Source organism: Thermobia domestica, chromosome 17 (assembly GCF_964235325.1).
Source record: "Thermobia domestica chromosome 17, izTheDome1.hap1.1, whole genome shotgun sequence".
NCBI lineage: Eukaryota > Metazoa > Arthropoda > Insecta > Zygentoma > Lepismatidae > Thermobia > Thermobia domestica.
In genome coordinates, this window is record NC_137470.1 from 136996064 (window position 1) to 137023193 (window position 27130).

At 34.8% G+C, this 27130-nt stretch overlaps 1 protein-coding gene across 1 annotated transcript in view; it reads left to right on the plus strand.

The window, feature by feature from the left end:
* LanA (laminin subunit alpha) overlaps positions 1–27130 on the plus strand; it is a 402631-nt gene that overhangs the window by 255103 nt on the left and 120398 nt on the right. The window contains exons 38-41 of the mRNA XM_081744326.1: positions 4896–5184; positions 17183–17322; positions 18942–19075; positions 22868–23023. Of these exons, the coding sequence (XP_081600452.1) occupies positions 4896–5184; positions 17183–17322; positions 18942–19075; positions 22868–23023 (719 nt within the window). The remainder of the gene's footprint in view (positions 1–4895; positions 5185–17182; positions 17323–18941; positions 19076–22867; positions 23024–27130) is intronic.

The window sequence follows — 27130 nt, forward strand, 5'->3', positions numbered from 1 at the left end:
CATTAAACTCAAAATGAACTCTAAATAGTAACATATGACTATCTACAATTGGCTTATAAATGGGCTGAATTCAAGAACAGGAGCATGTAATGTATAAACAAGAATTTTAGGAGTGATCCAAAAAAATACATCAAAAGATTGCGATCTTGCCCAATAATTAGTTTTTGGATCAGGGGCTGCAAAATTTTTGAACGACCCCTAAATTGCGTTTCCGTATTTTGTAAGGAATAAGTACATTCTACTAAGTTAAGTGATAGTTTGGATTTGGCTACACTATATGTAGTTCTTCAGATATAAGGCGTACAAGGAACTTTTTGAATGAATGAAATATATTGAATTTTTGGGATCAGGGGCCACAAAATTTTTGAACGGCTCCTAAGTCAAGTTTTTGTATTTTCTGCGGGATAAGCATATTATACTAATTTAATGATAGTTAGACTTGGGCTACACTATATGTAGTTCTCCAAATATAAAGCCTACAAGAAAATTTTTGCCTGAAATATATTGGATCTTTTGATCCAAAAATAATACTTACCCAATCTAAACAAGTGTTCAAGATCCATGCAAATAATATGAAAAATACATACATACCAATGTCCAATGTGCTAACCAACTTAAGGTCTTTTTTTCTCTCATTCGTAAATTATAGTCGAATCTGAATTTCGTTTAACATTTCTTTCTGTTTAACACTCACTTTAACTTCTTCCACAGCTAAATAATATTTCAACAAATACACACTTTGAAAACTTGCCATAGCTTCAACATAATTTGCTTTATAATGCCTCTTTTGGTATTGAACTACATCCGAAAATTTGGATGTAGAATGGCTTACCTTCCTCATAGAACTGACGAGTGGAAGCCAGGCACACCTCCACGACAGTTCATAGAGGGCACCAGCTCCCAAGCCTCAATCATATGACAAAGGTTGCTAGCTAACATCCATCCACAGTAACAGCTGTTACCATAGATACATGTTTATTCAGGTGAAACCTGGATTGTTTATTTCTAACAAATAAATTTTGTCACACAACAGGCACTAAACTCCAAATAACCATTAACCAGTCATGACCGAGTGACTTAATTGGATTTCTTTGGAATTTTCTTGTTTTCTTCCACTCTCCTCATTTTACAAACCCTTCCCTCATCATTAATTTTCATTACCTCGCTTTCTTCTTTATATTACAGAACGTAATCAAACGGTTACGTTAAATTAATGATTTCATTACAGAGTATATTAGATCTTCTGATACTCTGGTATAACCAAGTTTTTCAATAAATAAATGTAATGTGGTTAATCGATGTCTAGATGGCAAACTTTGATATCTTGTTTGAACATAAAATTACTAATATATTACGATCGAGTGCTGTAAAGTTTCTGGGTTTGCCAAGAAAAGCAAGTGTCAGAGGTCCGAGATTACATATTTATTCAATGTATTTTCCATCGAGATCGATGTACTTATGTCAGCGTTGTTGAAACTTCTCTAGCAAAAAAATAAATAAATAAATAAAAAATAAAATAAAATAAATAAATAAATAAAAAATAAAATAAAATAAATAAATAAATAAAAATGTCCCTCAAACCAGGTCATAGCAACCTGTGTGACGTCAGAAATGTCCTCAAAACGGTGACCCTTCAGGTGTTTTCTCAGGTTGGAAAAACAAAATAATTAGAAGGGACCAGGTCTGGGGAGTAAGATTTGTGGTGGACCAATTGGAATCCCAGGGTGGCCAGTTTTGCGGCAACAATATTGGACTTGAGGACGGGTCCGTTATCGTGCAAATCATGATCGCTTTTCTGAGCTTTCCGCGGCGTTTCCTCTTAATTGCCTCTTTTAGCTGGTCTAAAAGATTAGCTAATACTCTCTGGTGGTAGAGGCACCATTCGGTAGGTAGTCCTTCATTATAATGCCATCTTTGTCCCAGAAAACGGACGCCAGGGCTTTTTTGTCCGATTTCTGGGTACGGAAATTTTGAAATTTTTTAGACCAAGGAAACTCTATGGCGCCATTCCTTTGACTGTTTCTTGGTTTCGGGATCATAAATATGGAGTCAGGCCTCATCCTCTGTCACTAGTCTATCCAAAAAGTCAGTTGTCTTTTCAAAATGGGCCAAAGTGGCTTTGGATGATTCGACACGTTCTTTCTTTTGATCCGTACTCAAAAGTTCCGGCACCCATTTCGCTGAAAGTTTGCGCATGTTTAGGGCTGTGGTAATAATATAACCAGCCTTGAGATGTCAAGTATCTGGACAATCATTTTGGCGAATATTCAACTGTCCTCAATAATCAGCGCATGGATAGCATCGCGTATTTGCTAGTCTCTTGAAGTTGTAGGACATTCTCTGCGGGGCTCATCTTTCACCGTGAAATGGCAAGTCTTAAAACGTGATATCCAGGTGTTTACACAGCTGTGTGAAGAACATTTCTCACTCCAGTGTTTGACACATCTCCATATGAATTTCGTTTGCAGACTTTTCCTGGAGCCATAAGAACTTCATAATGGTCATCTGCTCCGACGACTTGCAGATTCTTCGCTTCTTTCATCTCAGCTTCTACCTGGAATGACAGATGCTGTAAAATTAGGATTCAATTGATTTTAACACGTTATATAGTAAGATATAGGCTTTCATATGCCAACACTTTAATTTAAAGGGAACAAAGCCAGGAACTTTTGAGCCCCTTCTTGGATTATGTGTGTGTAAGATTGTAAGCAGGGAATGAGGAAGTTGGGGTTGGGTCCAATTCCCAGTGGAATTCTCAGTTCACTCTGATACACGTAAATTTTAAATAATTTTATCTGATAAGAATGTTTAACTTTTTACAGACAAACAATTACTTCACGCTTTTCTGGGTACTGCTATGTATCTATTTTATGTAAATATTCCTGAAATCCTGATTATATACTGTATGAATAAATAACTTGCAATAACAATATCATTACACTTATTTTCAACAAAGCTGTATATTCACTTAGGGTCCTATTACATTCTGAGCCTCATCGACAAATCTGGCAAATAAATATCATTTCAAATAGTTGGTATTTCGACAAACTAATCCAAGATGCTCCAGGTTAGATTCTTTTTTAACCTAATTATATTTTCGTATACAGTCTTCACACAAGAAATATTTAATTTTCCTTCCTTCGCCGTCCAAGGCATTCTAAGGTTCTGTTTATAGTTTTAATGGCATTTAAGTTTATCCTGTATTTAAAATGAAGGCTTTTTAACCCGAGAACGGTCGAGTGTTGATTTGTGAAGCGAACGGTCGATCGGTGAGCTCAGCGCTCACCTTCAATATAATCATTTCCATAGCCGATTATGACTCGTATATGGAATTTATTTTGAACACATTTGTATACGTGTTCTCATGTAAATATTCATGAAATCCTGATTATATACTGTATGAACAAATAACTTGCAATAACAATATCATTACACTTATTTTCAACAAAGCTGTATATTCACTTAGGGTCTTATTACATTCTGAGCCTCATCGACAAATCTGGCAAATAAATATCATTTCAAATAGTTGGTATTTCGACAAACTAATTCAAGATGCTCCAGGTTAGATTCTTTTTTAACCTAATTATATTTTCGTATACAGACTTACATTTTGTGATTTATTATTATTATTATTATTATTATTATTATTATTATAAATAAAATTATAAAGTGGTTATACAAAATCATATATTATAAGTTGTATCTATTTTTATTATCACAGATTTTTTTATCAAATCAATTTGTGTTATTCCATAAACATTACACTTTCTTTATTATCATTATCGTGTAAAAATTACACTTTTTGTTATTATCACTCTCATATAAGCATTACAGCTTTTAAATATTTATATAATTAGAGCTGGTTTTCAATATATGCTGTTCATGTGTTCATACTATTCATATTTTAAGATTGAAATTTCTAATTAAATTAAAGATATAAATATCTTAGTGTAAACACTCAACTTATATCTTTCAGTATAGAGATATTTCAATAAGGTACTATTCTATTCCATCACTGTCTTGATGTCGCCCATTACCCAGATGCACCCAGTGTGTTCCTCAGATTGACAACAGTACATCGTATAGTGGTTTTTCTGGTTTTCCGCAAGCCACAGCTGAATCTGCTCTTTTTGTCGCCCATGATCTCGGAAAAATCCCTCACGCCGTCGATCGAGAGGTGAGCGTGGCGCTCCACATAAACAGCATCAGTTCTATTCCAATTGAAGAGAATGAAATGTTCAAGCTTGAATCCCACACATCACACACATGAAGAGATAGCTAGACGGCACCACAGGTGTGTGACCTCAAGAGGACGGCTTTCAAACGAAAACATAAACAAAGGTGAGCGCCTCGCTCATCTGTCGACTGTTCCCGGGTTAAATTACAGAAAACTTCTAAAGTTAGTTTATTCACTGGGCGAGAAAGCTTAAGCACTCCTAGAATTCAGTTTGAATCTCAAAGAACTAATTTTCTACTTCTTCTGATTCTACTCAGGCATCACATTTTAAGATCACAAACAACAGAACATTGTGCTAGGGATATACAAAAGAATCATGAAACTCTAATAAATACTGAGAGAACTAGAAACAAGTCATTGCCTGATCGGACATAAGTAACATGTTGTCATTGTTCCACACCCATTACAATAAGAAGACTCCCGGTGCTAGCTAAATTTCTTTACATTTAGTAGTATCGAATTCGACTCCAAATAGCTACATCCGCTATCTTCTTTCTAGAATGACATTTTTCATTTCGCATTCGGGTAATTTAAGGTACTGACTTTTTACATACATATTTTTTTTTTAAAATATTATTGTTTACACTGAATAATATTATATGTCCTCACTTTGGTTGCAGAATATTATTTTTTCATAGAAACAATATTTTCTTTCCAGGTCCTCAAATAGACTACGCTGTACAACAAGCAGAGAATATTTTAGAATTAATTCAAGGAAGTGATCTTGCTTCAAGACGGCAAGAAGCACAAGACGAAATGGAGGAAGCTCTGTATCTTTTAGATAAAATGAAAGAGTTTGCTGTGCCAGTGTCAAATCAGAGCCATCTTCTGGATGATATAAGAAACCAAATTGATGAATTTGACGATAAATTGGAGGACCTGAGAAACCGAAGTTTGAACTCTATGTTATTAGCTAGTGATGCATCAGATTTAAATGAGAGAAACAGGTGAGCTAATCTTTGGTTATATGTGTTCCTACCTATTTATTACTTGTTGTATTATTCGTTTCTCAGTAGTGCTGAATACCCATGTTTATGAAGAAATATATCTGCACTCCAGCTGCGCACTCTAGTACCAGGGGCCCCCGGTTGCTCAGTGGGACAGCATTCACCTCTGGTGCATGGAGTCTTTGGTTCGATCACAGGTCGCACCAAGTGAGCTTTGTGGTGGACAAACACCGTATGCGTTGGTTTTTTCGTAGTTCTCCCGTTTTCTCCCACTTTCTTCATTCTACCATTTCCTTCATTTATCATCATCACCGTCTCCTTTAATCTAGTCAGCATACCCGTGGGACGTAAAACTTAAAGATTTCATTTCATTTCTTTCTGGAACCAGGATGTAACGAAGGAGAATTCATTACATCCTGGTACCAGAAAGAATGTGCAGCGTTAGTGTATTGCTACAAAAGAAGTGATGTGGATGAGAGTACGAAGAAGTATTTCATAAAAAGCATGGAGGAAAGAATAGGAGACATAAATACAGATGAAGAACGGAGGAAACGAGATTTAAAGAAGTTTTGGACACAAATAAGCTGAAATGGATACAATGAAGAAGACAGAGAAAGATGAAACGTGACAATCGAGAGGAAGGAGAAGGAAGAAGACAAGAACAAAAATGGTTTGGTAAAGAGAGCATAGGCAAAGAAACAGGGAAGATAAAGAGGATACTTCGGAAAGCAGGAATTAAAACATACAGAAAAAGATGAAAGAGATGATTTAGTCAGAAAAAACAAGAGAAAAGCGATAGTGGACAAAGATCAAAGCGGAGTTATACATAAACTTGGATGCGCTTAGTGTAATAAAATTTACGTAGAAGAAACAAAAAGGAAGATGGAAAAAAGGATAAAGTAGCACAAAGATGACATAAGATCAAAAAGGGACAACAATGCAATATATAAGCATCAAAAAGAGACATACCACAGGATAGTGTGGGAAGAAGCAGAGGTCATAGAAGCAGGGAACAGGACTTTGGTGAGAAAAAGAAAGAAGCCAGCGAAATCACGAAGGCAGGAGGCAAATGTGATGAATTGGAATGTAGGGTTTGCGGTAAATAAAGAATGGGAGAGAATTTTGCTTAAAACAGAAGAAAGGAAAAGGAAGAAGAAAGAAAAAACAAATGAATAAGGGAACATAAACAAGGATAATTAAAGGACAAGAATGTGACCAGATAAAACGAAAATCTTTAATTGGACAAATGTGCATCCGAACAGGTGAAAGTGGAAAAATACAAATGTTACCTTATAATGAAGAGGAGGAGCCTAATTAAAGGTTGATCTCCGGAAATTATTTAAGAGATGGCCAACTCCTAAGTAGCCAGAAGGAGTGGAAATCTGATGAAGACACAGCTAATCTGTTGAAATTGTTGTGTGTTTGTGTTTTTATATATTTTTATTACTTAGCCTTGCTCAATGTGTTGTGTTCAATTTGACAATATAGAAACAAAGCTTCCGTTATGTATAGTATTTTTCTTCTTTTTCGAGATGTAAAATCTGAAAACGATCGTTCTTGGTCCCATTTAAACTAAAGAAAAATACTTTTCAACAAAATATATAAATAAAAGAATCACAAAATAGTTTTATAATGAAGGTATGCTACAGACTCACTGTAGTAAACATTAGTTTCTGGTGGCGTATATAAAGTTGGCACTTTATGGGATATTCGTAGTTGCTATTGCGTTCAAAAAAAGTTTTGAATGTTTGATAACAAAATATTTATAAATTTGTATTACGTTTTTAATATTTTAGTTAGTTCCAACATGGCTACTACTGAGAAGGGGCCCCCTTTAGCTCCGCCACTGATCGGAACGGGCAATTCTGTAACATGTACTGGCTTGTAATTAGGAGCTTTAGATCGAGAAGTGGGTCATCGAATAACCAAGGTGTTAGCGCGCTTGATTTTGAAACGTACCGTCTTCTATTCTCAAAGCAAACAACGTCTCACAACATATAGGGGATAACTATGCAACATAAACCACATTAACAATAGTTCTAGATTGTTAACGTAGAAAAAAATATACTATTATTTTGAAATTAAAAAAAAAATCTGCTATAGTCGTCAGCTATGATCATGTAAAGGTTGAGGTCAAAAAGGTTGGTTGGTTTTGGATCATTTTATTTTAATAGAAAGTAAATTCATATAATTCTCTTTTAGTACTTTTCTTTGATTTTTGTAAGATTTTGACGTGTACAGTATAATGGCTGTCGAAATACTTTTAAAGTTTATATAGAATGCTTTTCTAACTATCCTAACAATCCTTGAATCAACTTTTTAATCTCAACCTGTTCAAGGCTGACAACTACAGCCGAAATGTTGAATTTCAAAATAGCAATAGGAAAGATTTGAGGTAAGTTTGTTGTGTCAATTTTGCGTCCTACGTAGAAATATTTCTACAAGTACAAATGTTGATGATATTTTCCTTTCATTTCTGTGAGGATGAATTTGTCGAGACTTTCTTAAATTTCGTCAAAATAAACTTTTAAAGTGTTTTTACCGGGACCTGAGCCTACTTTTTCTTATGTTTCAAAACATTGGAGATACAACTTCTCTGCAAAATTTCGCAGGCCCTAAAATGTTATTTAGTGATAGGATAAATTTGTTCAAAATATTCATGTTAAGTAATTTTACACTAAACTCTATAATATCCAGGTTCATTTTAAAGTCATTTCGAAACACTTATCCTAATTTAGTTTCTTAATAATTTAACTACTAAAAAAATTCAAAAAAAATTATTAGTGTCATAATTTTGTATCGGTGATATTCTTGAAGTGTGTTAAAAATCTGGGACGTGTCCAAGTCAACAAAGTTTGAATTATGTGGTAAATGACATTTTGAGAACAATACTAGTGTTAAGTAAGTCCTATTAATTATTGATAGGCATTTTTAATTATAGATTTTTGTTGGTACTATATTTTGTGATTCTCTTCAGAAAAAATTGAGATTCATAAAGAAATACATCTAATGTAACTATAATATCTTTGTCATGTAAAGATATCAATGATATAATAGCAATACTAATTTTTCCGGCAGGTATCAATTATAAAACAAACTGGTTTGTTATTAACGAGCTAATAGAAAACAAGGAACATTTCACACAAAACAAACTGAATGAACAAATTATTGCTTCGTGCTCACATGGTAGGAATTCCACTTTAATCAATAGGTCCCGTCCCATATAGCCTCGCTGCTGAAAGGGACGTTAAACTCAAAATCTACTCAACTCAAATTACTGCTTTGTATATAAGCTTTTAAAATACATACTCTTTGGATTGGAGATTTAGTTGTGGCATGAATGGGGACACTGTTTGCCCATTCACCATTATCAAGTATAACGAGATACTTTGTATCGGTCCATAATTACATATATCTCGGGCAGAAAGTGCTTTTACACAAGCACTATACCTGTTATAATGTTAATTAAAAATAATAAAACGAAGAATGTTTTAATATATAAGAAATATACATTATTGTCTAGTTGGTTGCTATGTCATTGTTTATAGATACTCAGTGGACATGTTTGATTGCAAGTCGGTTTGTGTGAATATACATTAAAAGGGAATCGAAAAATAAATTATTTAATATTCACCATGGACTTGTAATTTCAGTAGAAAAGGTGAGCATACTAGTGAATATAACTTCAGAAGATATTTTAAGGTGAAAACGATTATTGCCACTAAAGATATAACTGAACCAGGGTTAACGACTACCTTTGGTGAGTCGTTGTAAAATTTTTGGTTTACCTCACCCGGGATTCTTGTAAATTCATATCCCGAAGTCTAAAGTAAGGGTGAATTTACCTTAGTAAGAAGGTTCATGAATACGAACTCAACCGTTCTTAGAAGTGGCAGAGTAATCACAAGAAAAATCATGATTGGTGAGACAGTAGAGAATGAAACTGTTGACAGTGCTAACAACGAGCAGAATATAGCTCCTATTGCACCCGGAATGTTGACATTAGAAGACCGAATTCTACTAGCATTACAGCGACAGGAACAACGACTAGAACAAAATTTAACTCAGATGTCCAAAGAGTTAAAACAAACAGTACAGCAAAAATCTGAAGAATTAAGTAGACGGTATGAAGAAGTGAATGGACGATTAGAAAGACAGTATGAAGAATTGAATGGACGATTAGAGAGACAGCATGAAGAATTGGGTAGGCAGTTAGAACAAATAGATCAAAAGTCCGAAGAAGCGAAACAATCTGTAATACAAGCTGTGACAGACATCACGTTACAATTCGACGAGAAGTTAAAAAGATTATCTGAAGATTGCAAGGATAATTACAATCATGTAATCCAAGAAGTTAATATTGTAAAAAAAGATTTTGAAGTAATCGAATCTTCTGTTCGTCAGCAAAAGATTCAGGTGACAGATAATTCTAACCAAATACGTGCAAATACACAATTGATATCTACCTTACAGGAGGAAATTAGGACGTTACAGATTAAAGACAACGCATACAACAACAACATGGTTAATGATCGTTTGGAGTTCCCTCATTCACAAGAGATGACCTCGCATTCACCCGAAGCAGATCGACAAGGACCTTGCGTTATCTCTTCCTCAAGCAACCCATCCGATGAGGATATTATTTTGGAAAGAATTCAACCAAGGAATACAGATGGGCGGAAAAGAGATGGTGGAACCACGCATAACGCAGTAGGTAGAAATTTTCATTCAACACGAACACGAAACGGTGAAAGAAATGTAAAGTTAAGTGTAAAAATGAGCGAAATACGTGCTATGAGTAAGTTTAGTGGTAGATGTAATGAAAATGCTACTTCTTTCCTAGAAAAATTTCAGGACGAATGCAGTATAATGTGTATAGATAAATCTCAATATATGAAACTAATCCCTCATTTATTACTTCCACCGTGTTCTTTATGGTTTAAGGCAGTACGTGAACACGTCAATACATATGAGGAATTCAAAGCAGCGTTGATCGCAAATTATGAGAATGACTTTTTGCTTGCAAACAGAGACGCTACGATTAGAAATCAACCTTTTAATCCTCGCGTGCACAAATCTGTTGTTGATTTTGTTGTGAATACGTATAATGAATTAAAAATCGTAAATCCATTGCAATCTGAATCTAGAGTGATTGCATCTATTCGAAATCTACTACCGTTTAAATTACAACAAATCCTGTTTTCTACGCAATGCATGAGTTTTAATCATCTATTGATGCTTGTTCAATGTTATGAAACTCAATACCAGGCACAGAATCATCAAGCGGGAATAGGCAAAATTAAAAACAATTCAGATAACTTTAGATCAGTACCAGTCCGGAATCTAAATATCCGTAATGTAGACGATACGGAACATAACCTAAATCGAGTAAATTTAAACAATCAGAACAATCAGAATAGGCAAAGATATGATGGGAACACACCTAACCTAACTAATCGTGTCAATAATTATGTCAGACCATTTAACCAAAGTAGATTCAAAAACAGACGAAATACATGGCGAAATTCTAGAAATGCTGTAAACTACATTGATAGACGTAACCGTAGTTCAAGAGATGGCACTTCGTATCAAAATCAAAATAATGACACAATTCCTGTACAGAATAATAATGCGGAACATAATCATGATTGTGCAGTACAATGTACTTTATTGGAATCATATACAAGTACGAATCTAAACTGATTGCAGTTGATGTGGTAGGGGTTAAACCCATATCAGCTATAGATTCTTATGAATATTTATGTGTGAAAATAAATTTAATTTCTTCTTTTCGCTCACTCGAGCATAGATTATTATATCTACCTTTGGCGAATCGTTGTGTTGTTATTGATTAAAAACAAAGGTTATTTATATTATATTGATTTATGTTGAAACTTTATTGTCAAAGATTATATTCAGTAGAAGGTTCATTCTATTAAGCTAATTATCCGACGACTGTACTCATGTGTCACCTTATATGAGACTTGGATAAGATTCTTTTGTATCATGACGCCTTGTTGATATGATGTATACTCTAAAATACCATCTTACGTAATTGTTATATAATGCGCCCTGGAAAGAGCAAACATTTTTTTTAACATGACCGTTTTTAATGATGAATGAAATCGTTGATCATTGTAATTTGTGTTTTAAAATGTAATTATCTCTTACGCTTTTGATTTCGCATCCTTCGTTGATTGTATTAGTAAGCGACGACATTTTTAATGATAAAAGATAAATAATAATGGAATAAAAGTTTTATTATAAATGTATTTATATGAAGGAAACTTAATGAAGTTATATATGAAGGGCGATCAAAATGTAAAGAATAGCACTATTCTTATGTCATTATTATAAACGGACCAGTGGTTCTTAAATATAAAAGTCAAGCTCCCTTGTAACTTTTATATTTAGTCCCTTTATCGGGCGACATTTTATATAACGAGATACTTTGTATCGGTCCATAATTACATATATCTCGGGCAGAAAGTGCTTTTACACAAGCACTATACCTGTTATAATGTTAATTAAAAATAATAAAAGAAGAATGTTTTAATATATAAGAAATATACATTATTGTCTAGTTGGTTGCTATGTCGTTGTTTATAGATACTCAGTGGACATGTTTGATTGCAAGTCGGTTTGTGTGAATATACATTAAAAGGGAATCGAAAAATAAATTATTTAATATTCACCATGGACTTGTAATTTCAGTAGAAAAGGTGAGCATACTAGTGAATATAACTTCAGAAGATATTTTAAGGTGAAAACGATTATTGCCACTAAAGATATAACTGAACCAGGGTTAACGACTACCTTTGGTGAGTCGTTGTACAAGTACTGAGAAAGATATTTTCTTGACAAGAAACCTGCCACAATATATTTTATAAGTACGGATCCTTTACGATTCAACGTATTTTATCCACATATTGAGTATAAAACACAAACACGCATGATCCAAATATTCGGCATATAAATGAATCAGAACTAGTAAGGAATATACAGGGTGTTTGAAGGCAACACCGAAAACATTTCAGAGGTGATTCCTGACACCAAGATAAGAGAAAAAATATAGACCAACCTTTGTCCACAAATGATTCTTTTCGGAGTTATAGGCTGAGAAAAATATGAGAAAATGAACTTTAAAGGTCCATAGCTCCGAAACTATGGGATCTACCGTAGCCGGGTCAAGACTTCACTTAGGAACTAATATGTGCGCTATCCAAAAAACACATGCTTCAGAATAATAAGTTACTCACGCAACAATTTTTATAGAGGGAGTTTGGCTACGGGCATACAATTTGAAGTACTCACCAACTATCTGGTCGATTCCAAATTTTGTGTAGATAGTCCAGTTCTAATTGAATATTTAAAAAAGAAAAAGCATATCAGTTAATTCCTTATTACATTTTTTAGGGGTATACTGCAAGTGTTGAAATTTTAAAGAAAGCAAAGCATCATATCCTATGAGTTAGTTAGTTATACATTCCAACACAACATAGTTGTATATGCGGGTAGTATATCTCCGGCGTTTGTTTCATGGCCAAATGATAATGAAAACGAAGGATAATCATTTCTCCAGGCTAAGATGAATTTGATTCTTTGAAGCGTATTGCACAATGAACACCATATATCACTGACATTATAATTAGTTATGTATGTAATGTATTTGCTTATTAATACTGCTTGCAAGTAGAAAGGAAACACTAATCATACATGAATTAGAAACTCCAACCGGAAATAGGCTCAATCTTGCAAACGGTGGGAGATATTGAAAAAAATAATTAAAAAAAATCCCTTCATGGTACCTGTTGCTGATTTTTATCAAGAAGTCTTTCACTTGTGTCTGTAAAGGGACATGTACAGATGTTGTGAGGAATAACAATGAGATTTATACTCATGTGAATGATGCGCTATGTAGAGAGCGCAGGTTCAGCTAGTCTATATATTAAAATGCTAGGTTTATGTGTTTGTCTCCAATCCTTTCGACAATGAGATCTCGAAAGTCACAAGTGCTAGAAACGTGCCGTTTTCACTGGTCCATTCGAAATTGTGTGTAGATTGTCCAGTTTTAATTGAATACTTTAAAAAAAACATGACCGTTATTTCTGTATTACATTTTTTAGGGTTACACCGGAAATGTTGAATTTTTAAAAATGTAAAGCATCATATCCTACGAGTTATACATTCCAAAACCATATAGTTGTCTGTAGGGGTTGTATATTTCCCAGGCGTTTGTTTCATGGCCAAATGATAATAAAGTTAACCATTTCTCCAGACTAAGATGAATCTTTATTGTTTGGTGCGTTTTGCCCAATGAACACCATATATCACTGACATTATAATTAATTGTGTGTGTAATGTATTTGCTTATTACATGCTGCATGCAAGAAGAAAGAAAACACTGATCATACATGAATTAAAAACTCCAACTGGAAATAGTCTGAAATATTGCAAACTGTGCGAGATATTGAAAAAATCTCCTCTTTATGGTACCGTTTGCCGATTTTTACGTAGACGTCCTTAACTTGTGTCTGTAAAGGAACAACTACGTATGTTGTGAGGAATGACAAGGGGATTCATGCTCGTATATGAATGATGCGATGCGTAGAGAGCGCAGGTTCAGCTAGTTCTTCTTAAAATCTATCACTGGGAAAATGTTGCCCCTATAAAACAATTTATGCTATATGATTTACCATGGAGAAAAAGAGATAGAAAGAAAAAATAGTAAAATTATTGTATTATTGTACATCACTTACAAATGAAATAGAAATACCATTACAAGATTCCTACTGATCAGGGAAATCATGGGAAACTCAGGAAAAATGGCAAAGGTCAGGGAAATTCAAGGAAAAAGAAAGAAAGTCAGGGAAAGTTTGTTTTTTTTTTTTTTTTTTTACATTAATTGTACACCAATTTTAGCTTAATGATCACAGTATGGGACTTTGCTTAGATTTTTATGGGAGGTAAGTGGAATGTACATTTGAGCAGTTGATTACTATTTTTGGATCAAAAGATCCAGTATATTTCAGGCAAAAATTTTGTTGTAGGCCTTATATCTCTAGAACTACATATAGCGTAGCCAAACCAAAACTACCAATTTACTCAGTATGATGTGCTTATTCCGTAAAAAATACGAAAACTCGATTTAAGGACCGTTCAAAAATTTTGTGGCCCCTGATCCAAAAAATTCAATATATTTCATACACTCAAACATTTTCTTGAACGCCCCATATTTTGAGAACTACATATAGCGTAGCCAAACCAAAACTACCAATTTACTCAGTATGATATGCTTATTCCGTAAAAAAATAAGAAAACTCGATTTAAAAGCTTTTCAAAAATTTTTGGGCTCCTGATCCAAAAAATTCAATATATTTCATACAATCAAACATTTTCTTGTACGCCCCATATTTTGGGAACTACATGTAGCGTAGCCAAAACAAAACTACCAATGTATTCACTATGATGTGATTATTCCGTAAAAAAAAAAAAAAAAAAAAGAAAAGAAAAGAAAAAAAAAGAAAAAAGAAAACTCGATTTAAAAGCCTTTCAAAAATTCTGTGGCCCCTGATCCAAAAAATTCAATATATTTCATAGAATTAAACATTTTTTTGTACGCCTTATATCTGAAGAATTACATATAGTGTAGCCAAAACAAAACAAACAATTTATTCAGTGTGATGTGCTTATTCCGTAAAAAAATATGAAAATTCAATTTAGGGACCTTTCAAAAATTTTGTGGCCCCTGATCGAAAAAAATCAATATATTTCATTCAATCAAACATTTTCTTGTACGCCTTATATCTGGAGAACTATATATAGTGTAGTCAAACCCAAACTATCATTTAACTCAGTATGATGTGCTTATTCCGTAAAAAATATTAAAACCGATTTAGGAGACGTTCCAAATTTTTGTGGCTCCCGATCCGAAAACTAATTCTTGATTAAGATCGCAATCTTTTGTTCCATTTTTTGGATTATTCCTAAAACTCTTGTTTCTCTATAGAATAAATTTTCTCATATATAAATATTCACCGCTATTTGTTCCTTATTTATATGTCAACGTCATCCGACACCTGTTATGAAAGTCAGAGAATTTCCTCCAAAGATCAGGGAAAGTCAGGGAAATATATTTCTTCAGATCAGTAAGAACCTTACATTAGGTGCGTCGTGTTCCACTTTCAAACCGAAAACCAAATGATTTGGCGAAGCTTCGAGGCTCAGAAATAGAGCACTTATCTGCGGAGTACAAGCTGACAAATATGACGAGAAGAGGCCACAAACTAGGTAATGATTGTAACGCTAAAAGTATCGTAGCTTGTCTTGATGAGTAACATTGAAGAACATATTTCACGATTCATTGGAAGATGGAAGACGAAGGTGTATCTCGGTTTTCTGTCACTTACCACGAGCCGTATTTATCTATGTCGTTGTTTCCATTTGTGTTCGTGTCTTTCATTTGGATATTCATTTCAGTCTTTTTTTTTTTTAATTTTAATTTCATGAGGAAGTAGATCCAATGTAAATAACGTGAAGCATTTTTCTTTAGATTGGTGTCTGTAGACTCGAATTGAAGCCGCAGTACCTATAATCACATATAGTCTACCTTGCTTCTCTCAGTAAAGGACTTATCTTCCAGTCCAAGGTTCGTCAAACTCAACACATCGTTAAATGCTACTGAAAGTTTCGTTAAGAAATTGTCATTTTCATCTACATCTACTATCTTAATTTTGGGATCAAAAGATCCCATATATTTCAATCAAATATTTTACTAGGCGCCTTATATCTGAAGAAATATATATAGTGTATCCAAATCCAAATTATCACTTAACTCAGTATGATGTACTTATTCCGTAGAAAATATGAAAACTCAAGTTAGGGACCGTTCAAAAATTTCGTGGCTCCTGATCCAAAAGATACAATATATTTCAATCAAACATTATTTTGTAGGCCTTATATCTGGAGAACTACATCTAGTGTACTCAAACCCAAACTATTATTTAAGTCGGTATGATGTGCTTATTTCGTAGAAAATACGAAAACTAGATGTAGAGGCCTTTAAAATTTTTATGGCCCCTGATCCAAAAACTAATTATTGGCTCAAACAGATTCAATATATTTCAAGAGAACTTTCCTTGTAGACTTTATATTTGGAGTAGTACATATAGTGCAGCCAAACTCAAACTATCAATTAATTCAGTATGATGTGCCTATTCCGTAGAAAATACGAAAACTCGGTTTAGAGGCCTCCAAAAATTTTGTGGCCCCTGATTCAAACAAACATATTGGTTAAGATCGCAATCTTTTGATCCATTTTTGGATCATTTTCCTAAAATTCTTGTTTTGGTATATAATTGCAAATAAAAGAAATAAATTTGTTTGTGTTCATTTAGTTTTCTGCATAAAAATATGAAAAAGTATCGGAAAGTGTAAGTCTATGAACTCGTAGTGTGTTGGGGGAGGGGGGGCACGGTGCTTAACCTTTGGTACGTGGGGGTCCCTGGTTCGATCTCCGGCCAAGTAAATTTGTGGTGAATAACACCATGCCCGAGGGTTTTGTCGGGGTATTCCCGTTTCCTGTCACTTTCTCATTTCACCGATTCTTCCATCATCATTTTCTTGCCTTATCCATCATCATTTACTTGCCTTATTCTTCCATCATCATTTACTTGCCTTATTCTTCCATCATCATTTATTTGCCTTATCCATCATCATTTACTTGCCTTATTCTTCCATCATCATTTACTTGCCTTATTCTTCCATCATCATTTATTTGCCTTACCCATCATCATTTTACTTGCCTTATTCTTCCATCATCATTTACTTGCCTTATTCTTCCATCATCATTTATTTGCCTTATTCTTCCATCATCATTTATTTGTCTTAATCACCATCTACTTTAGCCTAAAAAAGGATCATATACGTGGGACATTGAACTGAAATATTTCATTTCGTTTCGTTTAGTAGTATGTTATTCTTTTCTCATTATTTTCAGAGACTCAAAGCTGACTGGAAAGGTGGATACAGTAAAGAGGCTAATTGAAGATACGGAAAACAGTTTGGAGGAAGGAAGAAAATACTTGATCGATGCAGATAATTTGTTGAGAGATGCTCAGAATGCTGTCAGCGGATTATGTAAGTAAATATTTAGTTGCTCTCCGTAAACGAAATAAATTCTTTTTAGATAAAACAATTTGAAAATGTAAGAAAGTTTGTAAAAGAAGAAAAGAGGAAGCCGAAGTTTGAATACTTAAGAAATAAGTCACTAGAAGTTTAAAATAAATTAACTCTATTTTCATAAAAACAGACTTCTTGTTCTAATTGCCATCTCTTAAGGACATTGTACGATTGCTATTTAAACTTATTTGGCATAAAATTGTTCACTACAGTCACGTTTAACTGAATCTCAATTAATCGAGTTTGCTGGTTAAGCGAGAGGCCTCGTGTAGCGTAATCGCTAACACTCTCGCCTTCGGTGCGTACGGTCCCGGGTTAGATTCCCGGTGGGAGCACTCTGTCGAAAAAGTGTAAAATAGTTTTTCAGAATAGCCATCCTGAATGAGCTTTTCCTGGGTTTTCCTCATTCGCACCAGGGAAATGCCGGTTGGTACCTAACTTATAAGTCCCAAGCTGTTCCTCCCTTCCCTTTCCCCGGATAGTTTGATCACCGAGGGACGTCATCCCTCATACGTGACGGGCTAACATGGCCATAGATGCTGAAAGCCCTGAAATCTAAATCCTAAATCCTAATCGTGGTTAACCGAATAAGTTGCTAAGAAGTGTTCATATAATATTATATAAAAGATTTTTTTTTCACAAGCTAAATTGAACTACACTGTTTTAGTTGTACGGCTTTGATATAGCAATGTTTAGTTCTAATGTTCAATTTTGAAGGCATCATATGATGTCAACAACGTATTTTCACACTGAAAATATATCAAATATCAAACAAACTTTATTCCAGTTTAACATAATTTTCATTCAACCGAAGAATCATTGGCTCAATGAAATCCGGTTAAATGGGACTCTGGTGTATATAGACTTTCTATACGTTGCCTCGAGAATTTTATTTCATGATTATTTATACAGTAGGCTCCCGAGTATCCGGCTCGCGACTATCCGGCCTTCGTACTATCCGACCTAGTTTTCTTTTATCGTAATTAAATGAGAAAGGCAAGGCGTTATATTGGCAACATTGCCAGGGCATTAGAAGCGAGCTTCTGCTATGATCCTCCTACGTGTAGCATGCAAAATTCATGTTGTGACAGGCAAAGAGCAGCGTTCTGCTCCTTGCTCATTGTTTCGTCAGTGTGTAATGGACCTCAATACAGTCCACTTGCTGCTGTTCCTTATTATAACTGTACAGTACTGTATTCGTAAATTGATCTTGGGGTATGCTTAATGAATTCATAGAACTTCGGCCTATCCTTTTTTTTTTTTTTTTGGTTATCCGGCCTGCGCTTCCGCCACAACAGGCTGGATACTCGGGAGTCTACTGTATTACGAAAAGTAGTAAGTAATGTAATATAACATGACCTAGTGTAAAGTAATTACTTTGGCCTTCTAAGTAACTGACTTGTATAATTTCACATTTGATTCGTACATTGCTAAAAAAAAATGCCTTTATTCTCAAAGTTTATAATGTGAGTACGCTTTAAAAAATGAAAAAAAAAATGTGGTAACGCCTTCAATAAGTTAAATTGCTCATGTTTTCTCAATAAACATTATTTCTTTTTTCTCTTTTTTTATCTTAGTAAGTGAAGCTGATAGATTAAGGCTGGAAAAGGATTATTTAAATGAGACTATGATTGCTCAGGAAAGAGCATTCGATGAAGTGCAAGAGCCTGTTACAGATGCTGAACAACATGCTGATGAATTAACTGCAAGAGTAAGTCTTACTTTCTAACAATGAATTTAAAAACTAGTTTCTGTTTGTTAATTCTTCATATGATTTTTATACATACATATATTTTATATATATATATATATATACAGAGTATAACAAAAAGATACGACAAAATTTTAGAGGTGAATTCCTTATGGGTAAAGTAAAAAATTTCATATGACAATATGTCGGGAAATGTATCGTTAGAGACTTACGGCATTGAGCCGCCTGACGGTGTGAAATAGCTACATTGTGAACGCCCCCAATGTGACTCAACTTGAACCATAATAACTCAGCTTCTAATTAAGCTAGAAAGATAATTTTGGTATTGCGGTAGATACCCATAAGAAATCTGCCCCTGAAATTTTGCCGTACATTTTTGTTACACCCTGTATATATTAAAATGTTTTTCAGTAGAGTCAATAAATAGTCCGGGACAAGCCTTTCACCAATTTATTATAAAAATAAGTTTCTATAAACAATTTACAAAGTTTCTTTGTAATATTAATAAAAGCGTTTCTAAGTTCAGTTATATCTTTAGCACACATCAGTGGCTTTGGATATTTAAGGTACAATTAGGTTTGTATGGGCGCCCCTTCGCTCAAACCAGCCTTCAGAGTTTTGTTTGGTAAAGGAATCTCCTCTGTCCGTAGCGACCTCGGAAGAGCGCTAATAGAATGACCGAACCCTTCTCCATTTGCATCTGGAGGGTATTTTCCTGCGTGTACCCTGAGGGTTCCAGTCCAATGCATCTTTCTCTATTGAGCCATCTGATTTCCTTAAAGTATGCCCGATCCATTGCCATTTCCTTTTCTTTATTTGTCCTATAATTGATTTCTGATTAGTTATATCTCAGAGTTTCTCATTTGTAATTGTTTCAGGTCATTTTTTTGTTCATGACATTCCTAAGCACCCATTGACAAGATTTGATTTGTTTGCTTCCAGGTTTCATATCCGTATAGCAAGACTGACTTGACGTTACTTTGAAAGGTTCTTGATTTTGTTTTTAGTCCAATTTGTTTACTTTTCCATATTGATTACAGTTGAATGAATGCTGTATTAACTTTACTTATTGTAATTTTAATGTCTTCTTCCACTCCCCCATTTTTAGTTACTATTGCTCCGAGAATTTATCTATTTCTTATCTATTTATTGGAATTTATCTATTTCTTCGATTGTTGTATTGCTTGTTTCTAGTTTCTCCTTGCTCGACGTGTTTATTCTCATTGCTTTTGTTTTGTCTCCACTTATTTTTAATCCTAATATTTTCGACTCTGTTTCAATGTCCTTTAATCGCTAACGCTCTTACATTCGGTGCGAACGGTCCCAGGTTCGATGTGATGGTCACTGTAGACAACAGCACTTCGCTTATTTCTTACATCTTGTAAATGTCATCATTGTCTACTTATTATGATGTGATTTATTTGGTTTTCTGCTTTTGAATCTGGGGAGAGCCATATAACTTCATAACAATTCTTGTGGGGAAATATTGTTTCACCAATTATTAAGTCTATTCTTTTACAAAATTCTGTCAACAGCTTTCCATTTTCATTCATTTTTTTTCTAAGCCATGTCTTCTCATTATGTTTTCCAACTTTGTGTTGTCGTAACTAACTTTAACATTAAGATCTTTTATTATTATTATTTGAATATATTTATTGATTTTATAGATACAGTGGACTCACGAGTATCCGGCTTGCAACTATCCGGCCTAGTTTTCTTTTATCCTAATTAAATAGGAAGTCAAGGCATTGCCAAGGCATTGGAAGCAGACGTTTGATACGATCCTCCTACGTGTCGTGTTCAAAACACAAGTTGTGACAGGAAAAGAGCAGCGTTCTGCTCCTTGTTCATTGTTTCGTCAGAGTGTAATGGACCTCAATACGGTACGCGGGCCGCCATTCCTGAATATAACTGTACAGTACGTACAGTTATATCATAGAACTCCAGCCTATCCGGCTTTTTTGTTATCCGGCCTGCCTTTCCGCCACATTAGGCCGGAAGTCTACTCTAGTGTATTTAAAGTGTTTTGTAAAAGATATCTTTGTCTATTGAGTTTGCTATTTTTGTGAGAGCATAACATTAGAGCACTTATACGTTTCTTACTTGAGAATCAAATCGTGCCGTAATAATTATTCCAGTTTAATAGTGATTTCTTAGTTAAAGGTAGTAATAAGATTTCAAACTCTTAGATGATCTTCCCCAGATTCTTTATCCGAATAAAGAAATGTCATTTTAAGAGTGGTTGTAGTGCCAAATTCCTTGCATATGGATTCCCATGTTCTTAAAATATCTATATGTAGTCGTTTGATTTCCTGTATCAGTTGAGCCAGTTTAGCTGGTTCTCTTAATGTGCGAACAAGTCATGTAGCTATTCTCATCTTCCTCTTTGGGACGCGGTGGTTCAGTGATAGAGCGTTCACCTCTGGTGCACGGGGTCCCTGGTTTGATCCCAGCTCGCGCCAAGTGAACTTTGTGGTGGACAAACACCGTGTGCATGGGTTTCCTCCCACTTTATTCATTCCACCATTTCATTCATTTCTCGTCTTCACCGTCTCCTTTAGCCTAGCTGACATAACCATGGGACGTAAAACTCAGATTTCATTTCAGATTTTCGTCTTTCTCTTTAACCCAAAAGTCATCTTTGATCGTTCATTCCGGCTCTAATTCATTTTGGTTTCTTTATTAGTCAAAATTTCTGTGAGTGTAGGTTATTAGCTTCCAGCTCCTTAGTACCCTGATGGGGCTGCCATCTAAGCCTGTGTACCGGCAGGCCTTTTAACTTGTTGTTTTACGGTGTGGATTGTCGTTCTTCTTAGGCCTGTCACACCAACCTTCTGCCCTTCTCATTCGAATTTAGGACTGGCTGTGGTGCAATTTATTTCTGTTCTACTAATGTTAAATTTATCTCTGTATATTGAACATCAGCTGAATATTTAAATTTGTATGTGAACTTTCTAATGACTTAGAAACTCTTTCATTGCTTCTTTTACTGTTGTATGTTTCGAGATTTCAATCAACCCAAGGAGAAATTGAAAATCTTGTCAATTCGAAGTAACTTCTCCAAAAAATACAGGAGAGATTGGTACTTTTATTGCTTTTATATATATTGTGGGATAATGTATGGACAGATCATCTTTTGTTTTCGTCACATATTCGAATTATTTTCTTTCTTGGGAGCTTGCAAGAAATTTACAATAAATGATCACCACGTTAATTTTTCAGTGTTTAAAAGAAATACAAACAAGATAACATTACTTTTTATTTATTATTTATTTTATTTATTTATTTATTTATTTATTTATTTATTTATTTTCGCTACTTGATTGTGAATATGTTAATATCCATTCGAAGGGCGAATGTAGCTGTTTCTAAGTCCATAAGAGAGCTGCTTTTGTTATTTCGCTGCTTAGAAGAGTGAAACATACAGATGTTTTGATTATTTTCTTGAACTGATGATCTACCGTCATGGGTAAAAAGAGAAAATAACGAAGAAAGTGCTATAGTATTTTGTAGATTATCAGAACTTGAAATTGTAACAGTTGAATCAATAGTATCTGAACGCGAACTAAGACATTTATTACATTATTTTTAAGTAAAGTGACTACTTTTCAATAGAACCGATGGTAGACAAACGTAAACCAGTTTCAGTGTGCCATCAAACTTTATTTATAGCTAAAATTAACATAATATCTTTTCTTTACTTGTACAGCATGTTTTTCCAGGTAAATGTGGATGCTGTGTATTGCCCGCTCCCAAGGAAATTTGTAGATAATGACTGATATCCTTTTTCAGGCAGATGAATTTAAAAACTTACTGGCTGGTATTCAAGATACTTCTGGACATGCTATTTCTGCTGCAAATGCGTACAAGAATATTGCTGATGCCATAGAAGAAGCACTGAAAGCTGCCCAAGATGCTGGAGATGCTGCGGAAAATGCAACATTAATAGTAAGGAATTCATAGTTGTTAATGTAAAGCATAATTTATTATTCATTACATGCATGATAAGAAATGATAGAATGTCCTAGAAATTAAGGAGGTTGCCCACGATAAAAGTAGTCGACTTCCACAACTGACCTTCCCGAACGACTCAGTTAACCGCTGTTATGTCTCTGGATACATTGCTGGCTACACATGGGCCTATCCTTCATAACAGTATCAGTTGAGCACAATACGTGGAACAATGAAGTTAAAAGTTACAGCATTCTGGGAGGTGTTCATTTGTGAACTTTTCGCCGTTCATTATTGCCACTCAGCAATAGTGAAACGGTGCAAAGAAGAGAATTTAATCGTGAACAAAGCTGATGTGGTTCTCGTCATGCAACGATGTGCCCAATAAGCTCCTTCGAACGTGGTCGGTCGGAAATTGTGAGGAGAACACGTTCCCAGCCTACTCGAACCCCCGACCATTAGAAGAGAAGGGACACAGGACAATCCCCAACGTAGAGAAATTTGCCCAACGATACGTTATCTCAAGAGACATAATCCGAAAGAACCTCTCATTGGAAGCTCGTCACAAATCACGCGGACACCGTCTCACAGAATACTACATTCACGAGAGATCCACAAATGTCAGAAAATCATATGAAAAATATCTTGCAGGAGCCAAGTGGAAATTAGTTTGTGCCCTGGATGAAAGATGGTTTTATATGAATGTCATCATAGGTATTCTGCCATTATTGGCAGGTCATTTGCCGCAGCTGAGAAGTTTCCATGCTCCACAGTCTTCCGCTAACCTCTTCGTCTTCACGTATGATCTTTCTGTTTTTATTGTCTATTAATTGTAGCCTCCTTCGCCCTCTCCCTCTCTTTCCTGCAACCATACCCTCTAGCACGTCCTTCATGATATAGTTTCTTCTCAGGCAATGACCCAACCGGTTTCTCTCTTCTTCTTCTCTTGTTTCATCTTATATGAATGAGAACAATAAAATTTGATCCGTCAAATAGACCACAAGAGCTATTCTGACTTTGTGCTGCAGCGCAAGAGAAAATTTTTCAAGGGATTTCTGCCCTCAACTTCTACTAGTAGGGGAGCATATGAAGGGAAAAGGGCTTCTGTGGCAGGTTTAGTGCAGAAATGATGGCGATAGTTTTATTTGATCATAAACATTGTCTACATGAATAATTTTCATGGTTGCACCTCATATTCTGATGCAGGTAGCGTTGATGACGTCATCCAGATGGCTGCCAATTAAAACTGTAGGCCTGTTACTTTTTGTCCGATTTTGATGAAACGTGGCTCATTTGAAAGATATTGCTAAGATGAGTAGAAATTGTTCTGCACACTTTTGAAGTAAAACCAGTGATTTCCGAGATAAGTAACGAAATGTATTTTTGGCGCCATTTTTCTAGTTTCATATGTATTTCCTTATTTTCATCTGACTTTCATGTACTCGACTTCATATAAAAGCTAATACCTAGGAGAAAAAAAAAAAGAGTCGATTTAAAATTTTGTGATAGAATCAATGGTTTTCGAGCAAAGAAATAAGAGATTTGGTAAATTTTTAAACAGTATATTTGTAAGCATTACAATTATAATTCTATCCATTAACTTGAAGAAAGACACGTTTTGTCATAAAAATTATATATACAGATATATCTGGGCATTAGTATTTTAATTAAAACACTCCTTAAGGCCATTTCTGCTTAATTTTGGAAGAAATCGTTCCTACGCGAAATTATCTTCCATGTCGGAGCCGATATCTTCAGGCATCATATGTGAGTGATTATCACAAAGTTTTTCGCTTCCTTCGCACTCCCGCATTTCAGTATGTTGTAGATTGTATGAGGAACATTTACTAGTGGACTACACCTAGTCTTCCGGCATAAACATCAAATCAGTTGCAAAATTGAATCTGGAGCACATGACATTTCACAGCGAACAGGACATTTCATTCCATCATCAAACTGCCATCCGCGACCAATGGGAGATGGGATTGTGGGTTGCGGTTGATCGTCTTCATTCCAAATCATTACTCGGTAGTTGACTCTTGTTATATCAGGAACCAAAGTACTTCTTGCAGGTGCTGAAGTAAGTCTGCGAGTGTACAAATAGTAATTCCAGGTTTATAAAGTTGGCAAACTAACATCTCGAGTTTATCAAATGTTCATCAGTGATGATCCCACTTGAACCTAGAGATGTCATTGGCTGGAGGATTGCATCTGTAGCATTAATAAATGCTTTTCAGTAGGCATTGAATCGTATAAAGTTCAGCAAACATTCCACCATCCTCATATATTCACGAAGCATTTGAAATATAGAGTTTGAATTCTTACCAAAATCACATTCTTCTATTTTGACTTTCAGCTTGCACACTTCAATAATACGGAGAAGTTCTTCAATGTCCTCTTTTGTGATTGATTTTCTTCTCACATCATCCACCTCTTCTATTAACGCTGGAGGTACGATTTTGTCGAACAATTCTTCAAAATAAAAATAGTACAGTGCAACGAGTGTGCGTTTGTGAGCTTCAATTGCACGTCTAACGTGTTTACCTATTAAGATTTGGTGCACATACCGTTATCATATAGCACTTCCCATAATTCAGGAATACCATTTCCATCAAAAATTATCCAAGAGCTGAAAGAAATGACATTATTATATGCAGTTCCCCTAGCCTTAATATAAATGCAATTTTTAAGTTCTGTCGAGACATTACAAGTTGCTGAACAGGCCTGTACAAACCCAGATTTAAACTTGAAATACACTTTGCATCTCCGTTCAAATTTTTCCAGAGATTTTCTAATTGCTGCAAGAAGGTTAATTGTATTGAATGGTCAGTTGGATATGTTGGTATTAATGGTAAAACACACACACTCGAGTTAATGTTTTAGGTCCAACAATCAATTAAAAGAGTTCCACGTTAGGTCACATTCGGTGGTTGAATTTACGTTACTTTGGGAATCAAAATTGCCATAATCTTTTTGGTCATAATGGTCACTGACAAGATCATATGAACATTATCTTGCATCCGCAGAAGGAGGATTTAGTATCATTCTGGCCTTGAATAAATTCCAAGTTAAATTGATATTTTGTGTTAGTCTGAGTTGCACAGGTTTCTAGTTAACGTCTCATTCAGGATGAACTGTATTTTTGGTTTAAGACGGGTTGGTGCATCATACGGAATAAGATTTTTTGTATAATGTAGAACTGATTTTACTGAACGACTTTGCTCCTTTTTCCTTCATTCAGTGCAATAACTTGATATTCGTCATTTTCATGTATTTCTTGGTAAGAAACCATAACAATAGCATGCAGCGTCCCTTTTCCATCTGGAATGTCCTCTAAGAAGTTCAAATTATCTGCAGCACAGTAAATAAATCTCCCCTTCACAATTTCTGGTGGAATATAGAAACCTCCATTGTTTTTGGTGCGGTGCAGAATTTCATTCGCAAAAGCTATTTCCAATCTTGTAGTCTGTTGTAATCTACAGAAACATCCAAACCACGCATAAGTTGCACCAAAAGTTTACTACGTGTCTTTGGATGAATAGTTAAAGCAAGATCAATTTGGAGTGGAAATTTACAAGAATGTCTTGACTTCTCTGAACCGTATACAATTTGTCTTTCTGAAAGGCAGTACGTATTGTGATAGACTATCCACTTTCATATCCAATTCTTTGTGGTTAACATTTATTTTCGGAGTCAATTTTTTTTCTTCCACCAATAAACCACTTAACAAATGACTTTTAACTTTTGAGGTATACTTTTTTTTTTTTTTTTTTCATTTCGTCCTCCTCTACGGAACCTGAAAAGGACCACTTCTCTCCTTGCAGACTTGCTTTCTTGAGTATATTTACAGCTTGATATAGAACTTCCATCTTTCCCTTCATACTTCCGCTACCTTTTGATATCGCTTTACTTATATGATATAGCTTCAACTTACTGATTTTAACATAATACGCTCTGAATGGTTCTTTCTAGAGGGTTTACTGTATGTTATGTCTACGTGAAAAGTTCATTTTCAATAAATGTTTTCAGAGATTTTCTTGACATGACATCTTCCGCTTTCATACCTTTAGAATAACATTTTTTCTGGTAAAAATTCTCTGCGTC